Here is a 21,141-nt window from a genome sequence, read left to right on the forward strand (position 1 = left end):
CGCTCACCACCGGACGGAAGAAACCAAAATGGAGAAGTACAGAGATGGCGGCGTTCCCTTACGGTGAGCTCGATGTCTTTTCGCGTCGCAGCGACGGGTTGAAACATATCTTTAAAAAAGATTGGTGTTTTTTTTCTTTTCCGTGAACCTCCTCCGCTCACCGGGAAACATTGTAAGCTGCTGGGAGAGTGAACGTCAACCATCCCATAGTTCATTTAACGCTTTAAAATTTTTATTGCGCTAAGCGAGTTTGCGGGGTCGTGCGAGAGGCACCGCCGTCAGCGGCACGTGCAGGCCCTCATCCAGCAGTGAATGGAGCACGCCCGTTAAATGATGTTGATGATGAAAATTTAACTTCCCGATTGTCTTTTAAAATTTGCAGTTCTCGAGAAGAAGATTTCGAGCCGTGCGAGCAGAGAGGAGCTGATTCGGAAAGGAGTCTTGAAGGAGCTCGCCGGGACAGGTGAGCGCCTCCACAGCAGCTGCCATCACCGGCCGGGCACCGCCACCCAAACAGAAAAGTAACAAATACATAAATAAATACACGAATTTGTCACGGTTCCAAATTTTTGGAAATGACACAAAAATTACCCCGCAAAATTACTCAAATTGGGATCGCACGGAGCAGCAATATCGCCCCTACGTACGGTGCAAAAGAAGTTCAACGTACATACCCACCCACTCACCTACCCACTGACCCACACACTCACCCACTCACGCCCGCACCTCCGATTAGCACGGTTGGCTACGTACGGTGCAAAAGAAGTCCAGCATACATTCAGTACATAATTCAGAAAGTTAAAAAAAGAATGAAATCAAGTTGGGCATGGACATCAGAGGACGGCTATGTGAGATTAACGAGAGAATTGAGGCCGATAGAGGGAGGGGGATGGAGAGGGAGACTGGGAATTAAATGATGGGGGCGAGATGAGAAGCCCTTTTCAAAAGTGACAAAAATTGATAGCTCAACGAAGCGGCTTATCACGTGGAAATTTATAGCAGCCAAATACTCCAGCGCCGTCGTTCGTGACGATCGCCATGCGCCAGACGAACGGCGCGGACACCAAATGTGACTCGACTATTATTATTATTACTCTGCTGACTACGAGCATTCGGGAAGGACATTCCCCTAACAACCTCGTGAAAATAACTCTTGAGAGCGGCACAATCGGGACGTGACCGTGACGTATTTATTAAACGACCAAAAAAAGCACCGCCGCTCTGAAGGTCGTGCGGACGCGAACGTGAGCAGGCGGCGAGAGCGTTGCTGCAGCAGGGCGAGGGATACGCCCGGCGCCACGCCGTGCGTATCATCCGCCCGTCGTCCTTTACCGCGTAACGTCGCTTTTACGTAACCGAAGCTAAAAACTGAATCTATTTATTATTTTAACCCCCCACTGAGCTGTGCAGCTCTTTTTCAGAAGCGACCTGGCTATTGCGAATATAGCCCAACGAAGTGGCTTGTTATCATCGCGTGAAAGTTTATAGCAGCGGCCAAAAACTCTGAACGCGTGATGTTGATTCTAAATGCAGAGGGAAAAACTGGAGGGCCCGGTGGAAAATGCACGCCAACACGAGGAGAGAGAGAAAGATGCAAACTGCAAATATACAGCAGCAGGCGTAAGGGTCGGGATCGAACCCACAACCTCCTGCATACCATCCATGAAAGAGTTTTTTTTGTGTTAGATCGTGTAAATATAAATGTGTCGGTAAACCCGCCACCATCCGACGCAGATAATTAGTAAGGTTTGTAACGTAAACAAAACGTGCCAATTAGTTATGAATTCAGCACTCACCGGTTGTGTGTTGGAGGGTAAACCCACTACAACATTTACAATTCGACTACCGTGACGTTTCGCCAGTAATTACAACAACAACAACCAGCCTCGTCACGCGACAACCAGAATTGTGGAGAAATCTTCCTCCTGTTTCAGGTCAGTTAATCAACATACATAATGTATGTACTGTACATTACATATGTACATTCTGCATACCGGGCGAGGGAGTTTAACATCTCACCACCACGGCACCCCAAAGCCGACAATGTGCAGCGGTCCCGCCCCCCCCTTGTTCCATTCACCAGCAAAAATATACAAAGATCCCCTCTATAGCCTTAGCAGACTGTTGGGGCAAGTGCTGCTTCGTGAGCACTTATTTAGTCCGCCACGGCACACGAGGGCATGGTATGGCCTGGACCCACGCCTGGCCGCCTTGGCCTCCCCATGACTTGTATTTACACACCACATCAGATACTAATTTAAGGCTGAGTCGACCGAGGGGAGGCCTAGGACCGGTTCATATATTCGCTGCCACTGTTATTGGTCGTAGCTGGGAATAAAACTGGGGCCGCCACGTTCATTGCGCAGTGCAGTAACCACTACACTCCTGCTCCATGCAGTAGACGTGTGTGTACACACACGCGGAATATGCATTTAATGTCTACTCCCGGGGGTTAAGGCTCATTGAGGATGTCCTTAAAACATAAACAGCATTGCCCTTTAAAAACAAACACATTCAGATCCATATGTGAATGTTTAAATACTGAAAAGTAATGAGTGAATCCAAAGCCTTTAAAACGCAAAATTAGTCAAATTACCAATTGATTGGAAGTTGAGCGATTAAAATAAATCGCCCACAATGTTTTCTCCCCAAAACATCTGAATATTCAGAATCTGGAAGATTCAATATAAACTCATCCCAAACCCCAGCGCGTGCACGTGTGTCCAGGAGAGATCTATGAAGTCTCCGTGCACCCTTGAGAGTGAATATAAACACTTGTCACGAGGATTCTGCTTTGTGCACAACGCACCTTTGTTGCCTCTTGAAATCCCTTTTGTCAGAGCCAGCAGAAGAACACTTATCGGCAGAGGCTATTTTTAGAACGATGATTTGTCGCCTTGCGACCGCACGCGGTACAGGTGCTGCCACCTTGCGAGCCGCGTCTCTCCATCGCAAGGGGCTGGGGAACGGCTCACGGGCTCACGGGCTCATCGTGATTCTCGGCCGCTCGTTGGCTCCGGTGTACGTCTCGTTTCACGTACACGCGACCCGGCGTAACGCAATTACCGTCGGAACACCGGCATCCCGTGTCAGGGCGTCTCGGTTCAAGCATCTCTTCTGAAAGCATTTTCGCTACAATTGGAGGATTCCCATCATCGTGACCTCCTTGACTTGAGTGTCCCATCTTCAGATCGCACGCGGCTCTCAGAGACCCCAGGGGCAGCTGGCGATGAGACGTCAGGCGAATACGTCTCTCAGCAGCTGCGGTGCGTGTGGCCGCTCGGCTGACGTGCCGTGCCCCCTTGCCGTGGCTTTCCGGTGGCCTTCACGTGACGCACCGAGGGACAAAATGAGAAATGAGGACTTGAGAATTAAAAGCAGGGTAACAGATGTTTCCCAGGCAGTGGGCTTTTGGCTGGCCATCGAACAAAGACGGTCACCGCATCGCGCGCTTTCAGGCGCCCTGCGGCCGTCTGGAATCCCCTTCCTTCCGATAATAGGACCCCACTGGAGCTATGCACTTTTAAATATAAATAGAAAACTGATTTCTTTGGAACTCCTTTTTGTGTTTAGTTTGTTGTCCTTCCTCCGCACCTCCGATGAGCACGGTTGGCTACGTACGGTGTGAAAGAAGTTGAGCATACATAATTCACGAAATGAAAACAAGCTGAAATTAGGTTGGGCAAGGACATTGGATGATGAATGTGCAAGAATAACGAGGGAAAGGAGGCCAATAGAGGGAAGGGAATGGAGAGGGAGACAAGAAATGAGATGGTGGGGACGAGATGAGAAGATGCGGAGGAGCGCATTGGATGGAGGTAGCAAGAGACGGTGAAACGAAACTATTTTTATTTTACCAGGTAAGGCCCACTCCATGTTTCTAAATGTGGAGGGGAAAACCGGAGGACCCGGAAAAAAATCAACGCGACCATGGGGAGAGAGACACGCAAACTCCAAATATGCAGCAGGCGTCAGGGTCGGGGTCGCACCCACGACCTCCTGTAGACCAGGCGAGGTAGTGAACATCTAGCCACTGTGAAGAGGAAGGGATTGGGAGTGGCCATTGCCCAGCACTGGGATGTTATCAGCTAAGAGAGAAAATACAGGCGGTCCCAGGGTGACGGAAGAGTTAGGTTCCGGAGAACGATGCATTACCCGAAATTTCCCTGTGTCGGAAACGGAAAAATGTTTCCCCCAAAATCCCATGGCCAGAAATGGTTGTGCCTCCTCTACCGTCTTCTCTCAGTATTGTCTCGCGCTATCGCTACCTGTTCCGTATCGCTGTACATACGCTCTGCACTTTCATTTAATCGAATATCTACCTGAACACTCCCCATTATGAAACTAGTGGAGCATATGCTGTATCCAATTGTTTATGAATACCACGAAACATTGTAATAGTAATTGTTAACAGAAGGCAGTCACTTCCGAATGTTCCTTTACTGGTGCATTAGGCTAGGCCTCGACTTCCCCATTCGCTGTATGCTGAGACCATAAACAATTGAAGTGTAATTGTGTTAAATAAAGCACGTACAGTAAATAACTCATGAAATAAAGTTATTAAGAAAACTAGCAATAGAAACCTGGGAAAAAAGTTCTGAGCATAGAAAACAAACAATTATGTAATGCTCCAAAAGGAAAATAATTACGAAATGCTACTGAAAATTCCATTCAGCTTAATCCGGTGAAACTCGGGCTCGGTGAAGGCGGCGTTTTGGTGGAGTGAGGCGAAAGGTGGCCCAAGTCACGCCTCGCTCCGTGGTATTCATCCGCAACCTCACCGCGCTGCACTACTTGCACTACTTGCACTAACGCACAAACATTCCGCGTATAGATTTTATTTAAACATGACTTATGGAAGAATTTCTGTAAAGTCGTATTTCCGTAAGTCGGGTCTTCCGCAACCCGGGGACTTGCTGTAACGTGTGCGGCGTGCCAATAAGCTGATGTGCCTGGTGTGCAGGAGGTCGTGGGTTCGACCCCGACCCTGACGCCTGCTGTATATTTGGAGTTTGAATGTTCTCACCGTGGTCGCGTGGGTTTCTCTCCGGGTCCTCCGGTTTTTCCCTCCTCACTAAGAAACGCGCGATTAGACTATTTGGCTGCCATAAACTTCCACATTGTAAGCCACTTGCTTTGAGCTGTCATTTGTGAACAGGTCGCTTCTGAAAAAGATCTACACATCTCAGTGAGCCTTAACTGGTAAAATAAAAAAATTGTGGTCGTTTCAGTCGTGTTAAGTATTTACTGTTTAATGTTATTAAATAAGTAAAAATTAATATAGGTTTTTGGGTCAGATCGCGTTATTTATAAATGTGTCGTAACCCTCCACCACCCGACACGGCCAAACAGTAAAAAATATGTCACGTTTACAAAGGACAAAATAATTCACTTCTTTAGCCCACCGGTGTGCTGTAGAGAGAATCAACAGCATTTTTAAATTTAAGTAGTCCGACGTTTCGCTGGTAATTACAATCAGCTTCATCGGGCAAGAATGGTGAAGCTCTCCTGTTGCTTCCGCTCTTAAATAGAGCAGCAGCATCAGGGTGACGTCATCATTTAATTCAATTCAATCTGGTGCAGTGATTCGAGGCAAAGAGGGGGAGGGTATTGTAATTATATAGATTGGTAATCATTCTGAGAAATAAATGCACCAAAGGTGAACGTCAATATTTTAACCGATTGTCCATTTTTGTGAGGTATATCCTAAGTAGCCAGTAACTGCAAGCGAATAAAGAAAATTCAACGGACGCTCTGCACACATGACGTAGATTGTTCGTGCACGCTGGTTCCTCTTGGAAATCACATTGCGAACGATCATTGAGTTTAGAAAGGTCTTTTATATCGTTTTAGCCTACCATATGGATCTACATTTTATCGTAGTTATTTTAAGTTGGCAGATTCATACACGACTATTTACCAATGACTCATGTATTATATAATTTCACGCATTTATAAATCACCCCACGTACCCCCCTGAGACATTACCATGTGTACCCCAAGGGGTCCGCGTACCCCCGGCTGAGAACCACTGCTCTGGAGGGTCCTTCTTGTGGGTATTTGGCCTACTCTTCCATGCTGTCAAAGCATCTTTGGAATGGGTGAGAGTGCCCACACTTCATGCCACCGCTCTGCTGACCGACTTGTTTGCGTCTTTCCCCGGTGCCAGACGACCAGACGCCGTCACCATCCGAAACCTCCGAGGAAGAGGCTCATGGGACTCCTGGAGCGGCCAATCAAGAGGCAGAGGCACAGGAGGGTGCGGAGACTCCTGAGCATAGCCAGTCGGATCCCACAAGTGAGGACCAAGATAAAAGCAAAGGTACATGTGCTTTGCCTGGAAGATGAAAATAAAAGCCTTTGGGTCGGTGTTTGCAGTTGTGTCGCACGGTCGCTGTTGAGACCTGCTGACCCGCCCACATTGGAGATCTATGAGAAAGAGTTTCAGAGCTCCTCGGATTCCTCCGGCAGTCCAAATACATGCTCCGAGGATTCCTTCTGAAGTCCGGTATAGCACCGTTTTAGTTTGGCTAAATTCCAGCTCTGAGAATTAAAAGTATCAGTTTGATGAACAATTTACACTGTGGCAGGGCCGTGTGGAAAAGCGTTGTCCTCTACACTCAACCAGGCATTCCCGGGCAAAATAAACACATTGTCCTGCGGAGGGAGCTGGTAGGAACGTTGGGTTGCTCGGTCAATGGCCAGGGTCAACGGCGGCGTGGTGTATTCCGCAAATATGGCCGACTGTGAGGGCGGGCACAAGCCGGCGTGAGTAGGTTAAACGTTGAGTTTTATCAGGGCACCACGGGGTGACCAGCCCCTCCCCACCCAGCCCCACCCTCCCCTCCCCACCCAGCCCCACCCTCCCCACCCAGCCCCTCCCCAACCAGCCCCTCCCTGCACGACGGACGGACACAATAATCTCCTGTGAGCTGGTGGAACCAGTGGGTTCCTACCAGCATTTCAGAATTCCCTCCTGCTTCACTCACGGCACACACGCACACTGTTTGTTCTTGTAACATTCTGACCCGCCCCGACTGGACATCTGTGATAAAGAGATTTATAGCTGATCGGATTCCTCCCGTATAAATAAATCATCTGAAGAAAAAAAAATATTCTGATTTATATATAGATATTGCTACCACCATGGTTCCTGTTCCCGTGAACTTCACTCTCGTTGATTCCTCCACTTGTGTTGAAGACTCGGTCTCTAGCAGACGCTGACTGCTGCGCCTCATCCATCGAACTGTGTTCAACCACCGCCAACACTGCTGATTACAACACGCTCATGCACTCGCTCACTCACCCACACACAACACACGGGCAGACGTGCACGTAACCAGTCGACTTGGAACGTTGCACCAACGTCGGGTCCAACAGTTCCAAGCACGTGCCAACATTGGGCAACGTCACTTGTTTCACTGGGTATAGATGCAAAGACAAAGATCCCCCGTATAGCCTTAACAGACTGTAGGGGCAAGTGCTGTTAGTGAGCACCTATGAAGGCCGGCACGGCACACGAGGGGGTGGATGGGCAGCACCACCACGCCTGACTGCCTTGCCTCCCTAGTGGCGATGTTTTCACATGGTACTCATTTGAAGCTGGGTCGACCTAGGAGAGTCCAAGAACCGGTTCAGATAATCGTCACTCGTGTTGGCCATGAGTGGGTTAGTAGCGCAGCGCACTAACCGCTGCACTACCACTCCCTCAGCCACCCACTCACCTACTCACGCAAACACCATACTTCAAATCAAAACAACCCACCCACCACACTGCAGGTCAAAACACTTCTCCCTCCCCTTCTTCCCTCGCACCACTCCACTCTGGATTCTCTCTCTGGCCATCTCTTCCCCCCCCCCGCCCCCTCCCCCCCCCCCTAAAGCTCGTCCGATAATACCGGTCCCCGACCCATCCCACAGAAACCAAGGACGCTAGCGGGAGCCAAACAGACGAGCAGGCGCAGCCCGCGTCGCCCGCGCAGCCCAGGAGGTCGGCGGGGCAGGCGCCGGAGGCGGCGGCCGACGCGGCACACCCGACCAAGGAGGCCGCTAGCGGCTGCCCGGCCAAGCAGCCGCCGGCCCTTCCCCCCAAGCCCTCGGCCGCCAGCGGCGGCAGTGGCGCCAAGACGGCCGCCGCTCTAAGCGCAGGTGAGTTCCCTGCCGCCCGTTTAGCCGGTCCGCCGCTGGGCGAGCGCCGTCCCCCACCGTATCCCGCCGGCACGCCGGGTCAGCGCGGGGCTGGCGAGGGCGGGCGAGGGCGGGCGAGGGTGCGTTTGCAGCGACGGGTGTTTGGCTGCGCCGCTCTCTGCCGCGGGAGGGAGTTGCCCCCGCCAATGAAGGGTGATCCTGTCCATGGCTCATTCTGCGGCGGGTTCTCACCTGGCTCTAAAGAAGTTAACATCTCGCCACCACGGCGCCCCAAAAGAAAACCACACAGAGTGGAACCGGTTTTGGCCGAACTTCCCAGTGGTGAAGAATAAGCTGCAAAATGACTCGCCCCCTGACTGCGAACACTTGGCAAGACCCTCCTGAGACTCGGTGAGGCTTTCCTGGGTAAAATAATGTCATAAAATAATAATAACGTAATCATATTTTATGATATAATAAATACTCAATAATAATTTCATATGTAATAATATACTAAAATATTATTAATATAATAGTAATTATGTAATAATGTCATAAAATAACAAGGAGATGCATGCAGTGTTTAACAAACCCAATTGCTAGTGGCTCCCAGTTGTAAAGGTTGCGAGCTCCAATTCTGGCTGGCGGGTGACTTGGACCATCACTCCTCCAAGGTCATTTTAATGAGTACCGCCGTATGTGGGAAGCCAACAGTGGTTTCTCTATGGATAGGGGCACCATGGTGACGAGACGTTATCTACCTCGCCTGGTATGCAGGAGGTCGTGGGTTCGATCCGAACCCTGACATGTTTTGCATATTCTCCCTGTGGTTGTGTGGATTTTTCTCCGGTTTTTCCCTCTACGTTTAGTAATATGCTTTTAGAGTATTTTTGCTGCTATAAATTTCCACGTGATACGCCACTTGGTTGAGCTATCCTTTGTGGCCAGGTCACTTCTGAAAAGAGCTACATAGCTCAGTGGGACCTTGCCTGGTAAAATAGAGTTTCGTTTTTCTTAAAAAAATGTTTGACAGTTTCGTTGTATTGCTGGACCGCCAGCAATGCCCACATCCAGAGAATAAAATAAAAATAGAAAATGCACAAAATCCTTCTTCTACATGACATATGTTAGTTAAACATCGCCAGTGATTAGGAGGACGATGTCGGAGTTCTAATTGAAAGCCACTCATGGTTCCCTGTCTGCACGGAAACGGTTTAGTTGAGATCGACTCACCCCGCCAAATTAACGGGAAATTTCCACCACTGGCTCATGGCCATGACACGGAGATGAGCACCGTCTCATTTGAGCAGCAAATCGCTTTGGACACGGAGGGCGGCGTGAGTCTCGCTGTGCGATCGTGGTAAGTGGACCAGGCGCTTTATGCAAGCAGCTGACAGCGAGTCCCCTGCATTGACATGGAACCTCCAGAGGCAGTGTCGCTGCTGAAGGGCCTCAGTAAAAACTCGATGCTTGTCGACAGGCTCGATGCCTGAATTATTCTGAAGCACAGGCTTGGATGCAGGGTTGCTCAGAGTTGCTCAAGGTTGCTCAAGGTTGCTCAGGGTTGCTCAGGGTTACTCAGGGTTGCTCAGGGTTGCTCGTGGGTTGCTCGTCTCTCCGCTGCAGGCGAGTGCTCGGGGCCACCCCAGAAGGGCCCGGGGCCGACCAGGGCCTCTCCGCCCGCGGCCTACAAGCGCATGGGCGTCTGCTTCGCGCCGGCCTCCATGGAGTCGGCCATCCTGCGCATGCAGCAGCAGCTGGCGGTACGCTGCGTACGCACGACACGCACAGCACCTGCTGCACGCCCGCGCGGTGCCTTGTGCCCTGTGCACACTCACGGCGTTGGGATACTCTGCGCACACACTACACACGGTGCACACACACTACACACGGTGCACACACACTACACGGAACACACCGTGCACACTACATGGCACACGTTCCGCACCTCCGATTGGCACGGTTGGCTATGTATGGTGCGAAAGAAGTTCAACGTACATACATACACACTCACCCACCTACTCACCCACACACTCACCCACTCATCTACCCACTCACCCCCGCAACTCCGATTAGCAACGGTTGGCTACGTACGGTGCGAAAGAAGTTCAACGTACATACACAGTCCACCACTCACTCACCCACACTCACCCCCGTACCTCCTATTAACACCGTCGACTATGTACGGTGCAAAGAGAAACGACGTGCCAACGGGCGGCGACGCAGCCGGAACCCGGCACCAAGCTCTGTGGCCCCTACATTGGGACGTTAGCGAGTGATGAAACGGGTGGGATGACACCAAAGTTCCCCCGGAGAAAACCCATGCGTGCAAAAGAGACTCTATCCCCGTACTGATGGAAACAGTCGGAGATTCACCCACCTGCTGTACCTGGCAGCCAGGATATGTCAACCCGGACGCCCACGGAAAGGGGAATTCGTGACGTGTGTGTGTGTGTGTGTGTGATCCACAGTGCTGGATTGCAGACCGCGTGCGTAGCCACCGCCACCACGACCACTCAACTGAGTACCAGTGAACTTTCAGCGAGCTCTCGCCTGGTTAAACAAAGATACAACAACAAATACATTTCGTTGACAAGTCTATGCAAATTCATAGTTTTCTTGATTGGAAACTGGCTTGCACGTGATAACTTTTACTTGCTGGAAATGGCGATAATTTGAGACAGCAGCATAATCACACTTGCCTTTGTGCACTCGCATGTGTCATTGCAACCTCGTTAATTACGTAACATTCTCTTTCATTCAATGATTCCCCTAACGTGGATAATTGGCCTAAAAGTCACGAGCGTGTCAGACGTTGCATAACGTTTTGATTATTTCGGGTGCCGCTTGTAAAAGCGTTTTATGAAGAGTTATCTTGAAAAGAGCTGGATTATTTTAATTCATGCCTTTAACAATAGAGGCTTTTTAGATTATACTTTTTTTACAACGGCAACTTGGGTGACCGCACTTTCTCAAGGGCAGTTTCAAATACCTTACAATGTAGTTGTGCTTTTCTGCTCCTGGTCTGCCTCCAACACACACGTTTTAGATCATATTTGGCGGTGTTTTTTTATGTTTGGCACAACATTCCCATGCCGCTAGATTTCGGCTGGGTCTTTCCGAGTTCGGTGACCCGTAAAACAATACCGCACACCACATCCAGTGTGACTCTCGCTGTGGCTGGTCCGACACTGGTCTGACACTGGTCTGACACCGGTGAGACAAGGGCATAAAGAAGGCTGCTGCCTCTGGTGTAGGCCAATCAGCTTCAAAGACAAATGCATATATTATCAAAGCATGTTTGTTTGCATGTTCACCACTAGCATGTGTGGTTAATGCAGATTCCTTGCAAGAGGTTTATATTTGCCAGAAAGGGTAAAAGCTATTCTTATATTTTCATACTTTGATACTGGCAAAAAAGTCCCATTTTGTAGCTGCTCACCACGAGCTATAAATGCTCTGAGAGTGGCATTGTCTTTGTACTGTTCACCTTCTGGCGTTCTCTGGTCTGACACTGGTGAGACTAGGCCCTAAAGAAGGCTTTCTCTGGTGTCGGCCAATCAGTTTCAAAGACATTGTATATATTTTCAGAGCTTGTGTGTTTGCATGTTCACCACGCGTACAGTACATGTGGTTAATGCAGGACTTGATTCCTTGAAAGAGGTATGTATTTGGTGTTTGAACATCTTAACAGCTGTTTTATTGCCAGAAAGGGTAAAACCTATTCTTTTTTTTTCATCAAAAATACATCATTACCATTGTGGGGTTATAATCAACATGGTCACCCACAGGCTTCATCGGCCGCAAGGCCCAGCGGGGGCCTGCACTTCCTTTCTCAGCCTGCCAGCTTGCCTGGTTGCCAGCCGACTCAGCAGAGTCCACAGAGCTCGCAGCCCCAGCAGCCTCAGCTCCATCATCAGCCCCATCAGCAGCAGCATCATCAGCAGCAGGCGCCGCCGTCTTCCTTGGCGTCGCAGGCGTTCCTCCTGCAGCCGCCCAGCAGCGTGATTGAGGAGCTGAACCGAGCGCTCGCCAAGGCTGCGCAGAGGATCGAGGGCTACACCGTGGCCATGCCGAGGTGTGGGCTGCCTGCTCCACCATCCCGAGTGGCGGCTCGGTTCAGACTTTTGCGCAGCGTTCGCGTTGCGATGCCGCATTGGTAGTGGCGCACAAATAACAAAAGCTCGCGTTCATCAGTCGTAACGACTGCCCTTGAAGTAAGAGAGATGTAATAATAATGAACGTCGCTTTGGGCGATGGCCCTTCTGTGTAGCGGAGAGATAGAGAGGCCAGAGTGGTTGAGTGAACAATAGAGACTGCACTGTGGGGGCTTTCATAGAAATGTCATTTGAAAGCGTTTCTAGATGAGTAATCGAGAATTGTGCGGAGTCTTTGTGTGTAACCTAAGGCTGTCGTCACATGCCCTGATTTGGCCGGGAATGTCTGGGTTTCAGGTCAGCTGTCCATTGTACTCCTGAAGCATTTGTGTAAGTCCCCGTTTTGTCCCGGGTTAAAAAAAAAATCTGTCCCAGGCAAACATGAGAATTCCACTCACCTCTCCCCGTATTAATCTTGATTTGAAGCTTTCGTGACTGCAGGAATCATACTCTTTGGTTCTTTCGGTAAAGTCACTTAGATAGAAAAATCACTAATAGATCACGACGTTTCGATCGCAACACAAGCAATCGTCTTCAGGTGAAAAAATACAGCAGGTGGACTGCTGAGGCAGGAAGAAATGTAGCGAGAGAGCTACTGCAGCCAAAGGGTATACACGTTTGAGGTGTGTACAACCCAAGGGTAAGTGGGCCGGGCTAGAGATGGAATTTGCAAGTAAATGTAGGAACCGGAACCTCGCCACGGCGATGCCACGTCAGGTGGCCGTGTCACGCGAAGCGCCCCCTGGGCCCCGCGGACTGACGCTCTTCCCCGTGGGCCCCGCTTGCTTCCTCCCCCGCAAAGGTCGACGTCGTCGCTGAGGCTGGAGAAGGAGTGCCCGACGCCGCGGACTACCAACACGGGCCTCGCGGACACGACGGAGGCTCCCCCGTCCGCTCCCGCCTCTGTGGCCTTTCCAGCGGAGGAGAACAAGGAGAACCGGGAGAACGACGGGGGGGGGCCCTGGCTGCACTGGGAGCACGGCGACGAGATCGAGACCTACAGTACGTGGCGCGGCCATCGGCTAACAAACGCGTCGCAGATGACGGGACGCCGCGGTGGCTAGGAGACGTTTATTCCCTCGCCTGGTGTACAGGAGTTTGTGGGTTCGGTCCCGACCCTGACGCCTGCTGTGTATTTGGAGTTTGAATGTTCGCCCTGTGATCACGTGGACTTTTCTCCGGGTCCTCCGGTTTTGCCCTCCACATTTATAAACATGCCTTTAGAGTATTTGGCTGTAATACATTTCCGCATGATGAGCCACTTCATTGAGCTACCATTTGTTATAGCCAGGTCGCTTCTGAAAAAGAGCTCTACAGCTCAGTGGACCTTACCTGGTAAAACAAATTGTTCAGTTAGTTTTAGATCCTAGCCAGTCAGTCACAGCGATCTCCTCCTGCTGTGGAATTGAGCGTTTACAGCCCTGCAGTGGTTGAAATTCCAAGTTCCTTCGGGACAACCACCCTTGATCTCCCCCACAAAGTGGTTCTCAATTTTGTTGACCCCAGAGGGATGATGGACTGAGTTGGCTCCCAGCTAGGATTTGAACTTGATTGGTAAGCGCCTGGTTAAATACGCTGGGCAATTGATGAATTTACAGTCATAAGTTTGTGACCTTCAAACTGGATTGGGTTTCATCAGCATGAACGAAGGGTCGGAGTTTGGCCTCATGAGAGTAACTCGCTCAGGCCGAGTGTCCTGCTTGTGATGCTTCCCTGCTTCCCATCGCCTGCCGTTTACCCTGAGCAACAACGACTGGCTTACTCGCTGACCATTCCCAGTCCCCCATGAATCCTTACGTCCCTCAGGCCTCCATTACATCCCCAACACTTTTACAGCTCTCCACCATTGATCCCTCATGCCAAGCCCAGGATAGCACGCTCGTTGAGTGCACTGAAAGTGATATATCACCGTCTCCTCTACATGCCGAGACATCTTCCTTGATGGCCAAGTCGGCCAACTGCAACCTTGATTATTCTAAACTTGGAAGAAAAAAAATAATCCGTCTCTGCTAATAAGTTATATTTAATAGAAAATGTGTCTTGGTTCGTGAGGTCACAACAGCACTGCTTGCATACAAACATAATTCATGACCTTTGTTTCGTCATTCTGTTCTGTTCAAGTGTGTGAATGGCAGCAATGCGTTCAGGGATAAATTCCAATGTCGAGGTCTGTTAGCCACGCCGAGAGGGTTTCACCAGAGAGAGAGTTCGTGTCGTGTCGCTGCTCCTCTTCCGTTGAAGGAGCGCAGATCCCAGCGGGTTTATTACACGGTCCCTAGTTTGGGTTGCATGGCCAGTCATGTTTTGGCTTGTCTTTAATGCATCTCTATGGGTCTCTATGTGCCTCTGTGTATCTGAATGAGTATTTATACAAGCATGTTGAACTTCTTTCGCACCGTACATAGCCAACCGTGCTAATCGGAGGTGCGCAGGAAGGACTACAAACTAAACACAAAAATCGGTTCTACAGAAATGAGTTTTCAATCTCGATGATTTAAAGGTGGATAGCTCCAGTGGCTTCCTCACATCGGAAGGGAGAGCGTTCCAGACGGCCGCAGAAGCGCATCTGAAAGCGCCGCGCAATACGGTGACCGTCTTTGTTCGATGGCAGCAGCCAAAAGCCGCTACCGCGAGGATGACCAAAGTTTGCATGATGATGGTTAATGTGTGGCAAGCACTTTGTGTGTATTGAGCACGACCTTAACGTGTATTCGTTCGACAACTGGAAGCCAATGCAGCTCGGTGAATACTGGACGGACACGGTCGGATCTACGTACCGTACAGCAATCCCTCGTCAACCGTGGTTTCGAGTATCCACGCATAATCTTACGTATACCGTTTTACTGGTAGGAACCTCCTGGTTACACCAGCCCACAGGGGATTATTGTGTCCGTCCGTCGTGCATTCAAAAATGGGAGGGGTGGGGCTGGGTGGAGAGGAGGGTGGAGAGGGAGGGGGGCTGGGTGGGGAGGGGAGGGTGGGGAGGGGCTGGGTGCGGAGGGGAGGGTGGGGAGGGGCTGGGTGGGGAGGGTGGCGAGCGGCTGGGTGGGGAGGGTGGGGAGGGGCGGGGCTGAGTGGGGAGGGGCTGGTCACCCCATGGTGCCCTTATAAAACTCAACGTTTAACCTACTCACGCCGGCTTGTCCCCGCCCTCACAGTCGGCCATATTTGCGGAATACACCACGCCGCCATTGACCCTGGCCATTGACCGAGCAACCCAACGTTCCTACCAGCTCCCTCCGCAGGAATGTGTTTGCCAACCATGGTACACAGTTTCGCGTAACCACAGTTTGGTTTTCCCCACTCCCCGCGATTTCAAATCTCCAGCCCCGTTCCAGCAATCCGCCACCAGGGGCGCATCAAGTGCGTGTGTAACCCACCACGCTTGCCTTTGCGTGCAGTACAATACTTTGGTTTAACACGAAAGCTTTCACGACCAATATCATCCGTAATATCGATTTTTTTTTGGGGGGGCGGGTTAGATCACGTTAATACAACGCCACTTAATGACACATTTATATTTAGGCGATCTAACCCATAAAACCTGATGTTATGGAGTACGGTACACGTCAGCGTCGTTCAGTTGTTGTGCAGCAGTCTCTCAAATCGTAGAAGTGCTCGAATTTATACCTCGTGAAAGTTACAGCGCAATTACTGCACAATATTACTCACTTTTTAGCCCTTAATCATGGCCCCTAAGCGTCGAGCTGGTGGTAGTGAAGGTGAGCGTAGCGTTGTCTTTAAAGAAACAAGTTCTAAGGAAGGGGGACAGCCCCTACCAACCCTCCCCTAATATCAACATCAACGTCACTGCCATCGTTATCTGGAATTCGCTACAATATGTTTGTTGAACTTCTTTCACACCGTACGTAGCCGACCCGTGCCGATCGGAGTAGCAATGTTAAATGTCATTCAAAAGTATTTGTGTTCAGTATTAATGTGAACATAATTTAGTTCATACAGAGTACGGTATGTTTGACAGTTGCTGTACAAACTAGATCCGAAGCTTTCGTGACCGCAGGAATTACTATTTGGTTCATTCGGTAAAGTCACGTAGAAATAAATTAAATAATAATAGAAGCTTGTGTTGCAATCGAAACGTCGTATTCTATTATTATTTTATTTATTTCTACGTGACTTTACCGAAAGAATCAAATAGTAGTTACTTTACATATTTTTCACGTTTGCTGAATGCATAGGATGTGCTATTTAGGCCATGGAACCTAACCCCCTACTTTCCATAAGCCTTTAGTCTTGCTAACCGCGGCGGTTTGCAGGAAGGGATCGCTGTGTCTATGGGTTTCTTATCGGTCCATAGTTTTGGTGCATGGCCCTCATCACACTGTGGCTCATCTTTAATGCATCTCTATATGTCTCTGCGGGTCTCTATGTATCTATACGTGTCTCTAGGTGTCTCAATGAGTCTCCGTCTATGTGTGTCTCTGTACGGTCCAGGAATCTGGGTTGCATGTCCACGATCGCACGGCGTGTCCGCAATCATGAGGAGTAGACATAGATGATGTGGACATTCAGGTGAAACATTCCCGGGTAAAGGGAACAACATTAGACACCTTCCCTGATGAATTGTTGTTGCCAAATATTGAAACTTGGGGAGTTTTGCCAGTGCTTGATTTTAACCAGAACAGTCCCGTACACCACCAGCCATTATTTTGGCACGCAACTTCCATACTGCCGATCACGTAGGATCACACATCCTAGGGGTAGTGCCTTGTGCGGATAATCCCTGCTTCCAAGACAGCCGAGCAGCGTTCCAGAGAACGTCGAGCGGAAAGTGTAGCCCCCCCCAACTCCCAGTGTGCTGCGACGAGGTTGTCTGGTCACAATAACGAGGTTGTTGTCGCGTCTTTGGGGGGGGGGGGTGGTAATCAAGCTGCTGCTGCGACGTCGCCACCGTCACCTGGAGAGACCCCTCCGCTGGGGGGGGACGCGGCCGCACCGTGGTGCCCGCTCACCGCCGCCGCCACCACGGGGAGTTCACCGTGACCCCGGACGGTGACCTCTCACATCGGGTGGGGTGTGTGCCGCGTGCGCTTTTACAGCAGGCCTGGCGCGGAAGGTGGCCCGGCGCGACTCGCTGGCCGCCAAGCTGCGGAACCGGCCCAGCAAGGAGGAGCTGGAGAGGAAGAACATCTTGCCGCGGCAGTCGTCCGTCGAGCGGCAGGAGCAGCGGCAGCAGATCGGCACGAAGCTGTCGCGGTACGGAAACGCCGCTCGCTCGCGCACTCGCACAAAGACAAGATTCTAACCCCCCCCCCCCCCCCCCCCCCCCGTTATGGTGAGCGCTGTTAGCAAAGCACCGACGAAGGCTGTCGAGGTGCAGTTTGCCAAAAACTCAGTTGCATCAAGACGGCAATTACCGCCCCCCCCCCCCCCCCCAATACTGCGAAACCTTGGCAGGACGCTTCAGAAGAAGAGTCGTGAGACTCGGTTGTGGCTTTCTTGGGTCACGATAATTATTGCCACGGACGAATGTGCCCATATTCTCCAAGTGCTCTCTTTAGCGAGCTAGGAGTGCAGGACGAGTGGGGGTGGGGGGGGGTGTCCCGCACGTGGCGTGAGCTGTAAGCAGCGTCGGCGCCACGGGAATTGGCGGACCGTTTCTCGCGGATTATATCGGCGTCTACGACGGCGGGCGGGGGGTGTGGCTCGCCCGCGGGGTCCGGGGGGTGGTGGACGGGGTCCAACCTCGTTGGGTAAACTCCCTCCGGGTGCTGACGGGGCACAGACCCTGCTGGCAGCGAGCGTGACGGGGAATGTGTTCACCCTCCTATTCAAGGGCGCCCTCGTTCATCTCCACTGCACGCGCGCGCTATCAGGATTTGCGTTTGATTACGCTGCTCAAATGGCCCAACATTGTGTAACACGGAAAGCACATCACAAAACGCGCACGCGCTCACGCAATATTCGCTGGCGGGGAGAGGAAAGGTCGTCATTGACGCTCACGCAACCTCTTCTTGCAAAGAGGTCTGGGGTGCGAACGCGATTGTACGTAGCGCACGTGCAGGGCTACGTGGATTGGTACTAGCAGCGTGATCGCTACACATTTATTTTTTGGACGATTTGCACTTGAAAGAATATGTGGCATGAAATGCCTGTGAAAATTGTAATAGAGTTAGGAGCCATCCATCTGCCCGTGTTGGGGAATGCAAACCACAGAGTAATTTTTGAGGAATTACGCCGTGAGCATTTACGGGCGTTTGTTAGATGTGTATGAAATGTTTAGACCGAGGCCCTGACTCAGCGATTCGCACTTTTGTTGCACCGCTGAGACGCCACCTCCTCGCTGGTTAACCCCTTGCTAGGGGTGATGCACACATCGGCCAGCCAATTTCTGCACCAACATAATGCAACGTGAAGGAAAAATGCAAACTTGTTTGGAGACAATGTGAAGCGTATATAAAAAGTATAAATGAGTAATTGCAATTTTAATATTGATACTCTGGTTTTTTTTGTAAAGTCACATAGGTAAAAAATGTAAATAAATTAAATAACGACGTTTCAGAGGCAACACAAGCCTCCATCTTCAGATGGAACCGTCACAGCAAAATTACTGCCTCCGAAACGTCGTGATTATTATTTTTTTACCTACGTGACTTTACCGAAAAAACCAAAGAGCATGAATCCTTGAAGTCACGAAAACTTAAAATCTAGAATTTAATATTGACGTTGAATTTTCATCATCATCAACCGTGGTCAATCCGCTGCTGAATGCCTTCCCGTGCCTCGGCCTTCTCGTGGTGTGTTGATTGTATTTGTAGTAACATCCCAATGAACGCCTCCCCCTCCTACGTCGTTTCGCAGATACGTCATCGCTTTGTTATTTGTGTCACCTTTTCTCCGCACGTTCACGTCGCTGACGCCATCGTCCGCCCCCCTCTCTCGTTAGCCTTCGCCTCCACCACCAACCACTACTACTACCCTGTACATCGCTTCGATTGACGTCGATTCGATCATCGCCGTCGCACCTTTCAGAAACGCATCCCCGACGTAAAGCGAGGGTGTTGCTGCATTTAATTCATGGGCAGCCCTGCAACATTATATAGCGCGGATCTCCGGTCGCCTCTCGTTACATGAGCTCATTTCATTGCTCCGTCTCCGGCTTGTGCCCTCCTGTGGCTGCTGTTCCACCGCCGGTCTTTGTCCATGGGCCGTCATCCAAGGCGTTCAGCAGCGACGTCTGCCCCTAGCCGACACTTTGTTGAAGTCGAAACGACGCTTCGGATTTACAACTGCTTCCCTGACCCACATTGCTGCCATCCTAATCCGCCCTCAATACGCGCCCCAAGCAGCGCTACGTATTTTGCTGTGTCTCTCCAACAATCATGGTGGCGATGTGGTGGCTTGGAGATGTTCACTACCTCGCCTGGTATACAGGATGTTGTGCGTTTGAACCCTACCCTGATGCCTGCTGTATATTTGGAGTTTACCCGTCTCTCTCCCCATGGTCACGTGGATTTGACTCCAGGCCCTCCAGTTTTTCCCTCCACATTTAGAAACATGCATTTAGAGTATTTTTTTGCTATAAATGTCCACGTGATAAGCCACTTCGTTGGGCTATCATTTGTGATACCCAGGTCACTTCTCAAAAAGAGCTACGTAGCTCAGCGGGGCCTTACCTGGTAAAATATAAATAGTTTAATTTTAATCATTGTGTTTTGTGTAGTTCCGCACAATGATCGTTTTGCTCGTATTTATCTTGAGCCCAACATTGCAGCGATCTTTGTGTAACCCATCGTCACAGCTGGTTGTTGTTTTTGTTATGACAGCTGCACCAGTGTTTGAGTTCAGATTTGGAATTTCCCCGATTTCTGGAAAAACAAGTGGGTCGGTTCGCGTCATCAGATAGAGTCCCAAACAGTTTCTTTCAAGTGCCATCGGAGTTTTAAGTGTTCAGTTACACTGAATGCTTTGAGTTGAATTATAATCGCAGTAATATTATTCATAGCTTACGGTTTATGCAGCGTTCTTCGTGCAAACTGTGCCCAAAACTCTCAGCGTCACAAGGCCCGGGGCCTGGAGCCACAAAAAAATACTTGAAAATTATATAATTCGACATGAGTTGTTGAAAATCATGACAATAGTGTTAAATCTAGAGCAGTATTAATCAGCCTACGTTAACGGTCATGCAATATCGCATTCGGTGGTTCATGTGTTAATAATTCATGATAAAATAAACTCGTAAACCTTTAAAATATTCCAAAGGTCTGCGGCGCTCTGCAGCTGCATGAAGAAAGAGCCTCTTTGAACTTTGCCTCTGATGGGTGATGCAGACTCCTCCCCAACTTCACACGAATTTAAAATCCGTTCGTGCACGTGCACCACGTCATCATCACCGTCAGCCACTATCTATCTACCGCTGGATGAAGGCCTCAACAATGCTGCCTTTGCCGCTTTCATCCGGACAGGAAGAAGACAATATGTAACTATAATATTAAGATAACAAAATGTTGGTTCACGTTATTTCAGAGCACACGTTCTGTTGTCATTTCTCCGCCTAAACGAATCCGGTAGAGAACTGCAATGAGAACTGGATTAAAGCCACTGTTCGAGTTGCCCAGCGATCGGTGTTCTGACGGCCTGGCACGCATCTTAGATGCGCAGGGAAATCGTGGATGTCTGGTGTGTCAACCGATGTTCATGTACTTAACAGGAATTCCAACAACTCCCACGCTGATGCACGAGTATGACACGCTCGGCAACTCGGCAGCTGCTGTGGGTGGATGTCGTGTTCTCCTACAGGAATGTAATTTTCTCCAAGAATCGCGAAGGGAGGTTCCTGACGCTCGAGGGTTAATGTTTTTTCTGCTTTTGCCGACCATGAATCGTCGGTGCTATT

The 21,141-nt window shown here is 50.2% G+C and overlaps 1 protein-coding gene across 5 annotated transcripts in view; it reads left to right on the forward strand.

Moving 5' to 3' along the window:
• LOC133340799 (phosphatase and actin regulator 1-like) overlaps positions 1 to 21,141 on the forward strand; it is a 98,955-nt gene that overhangs the window by 58,773 nt on the left and 19,041 nt on the right. For 4 of the 5 annotated variants that reach the window (XR_009754942.1, XR_009754943.1, XM_061549206.1 and 1 more), the window contains 7 exons: positions 383 to 463; positions 6,170 to 6,322; positions 7,921 to 8,148; positions 9,754 to 9,890; positions 11,919 to 12,205; positions 13,087 to 13,286; positions 17,345 to 17,501. Coding sequence is in view for 3 of the 5 variants with exons in the window: in XM_061549206.1 (XP_061405190.1) it covers positions 383 to 463; positions 6,170 to 6,322; positions 7,921 to 8,148; positions 9,754 to 9,890; positions 11,919 to 12,205; positions 13,087 to 13,286; positions 17,345 to 17,501 (1,243 nt within the window). In the remaining 2 variants the exon portion in view is untranslated. The remainder of the gene's footprint in view (positions 1 to 382; positions 464 to 6,169; positions 6,323 to 7,920; positions 8,149 to 9,753; positions 9,891 to 11,918; positions 12,206 to 13,086; positions 13,287 to 17,344; positions 17,502 to 21,141) is intronic. The other variant, XM_061549205.1, reaches the window with a different exon arrangement.

Source organism: Lethenteron reissneri, chromosome 10 (genome assembly GCF_015708825.2).
Source record: "Lethenteron reissneri isolate LAM-NWPU_2019-01 chromosome 10, ASM1570882v1, whole genome shotgun sequence".
Taxonomy (NCBI): Eukaryota; Metazoa; Chordata; class Hyperoartia; order Petromyzontiformes; family Petromyzontidae; genus Lethenteron; species Lethenteron reissneri.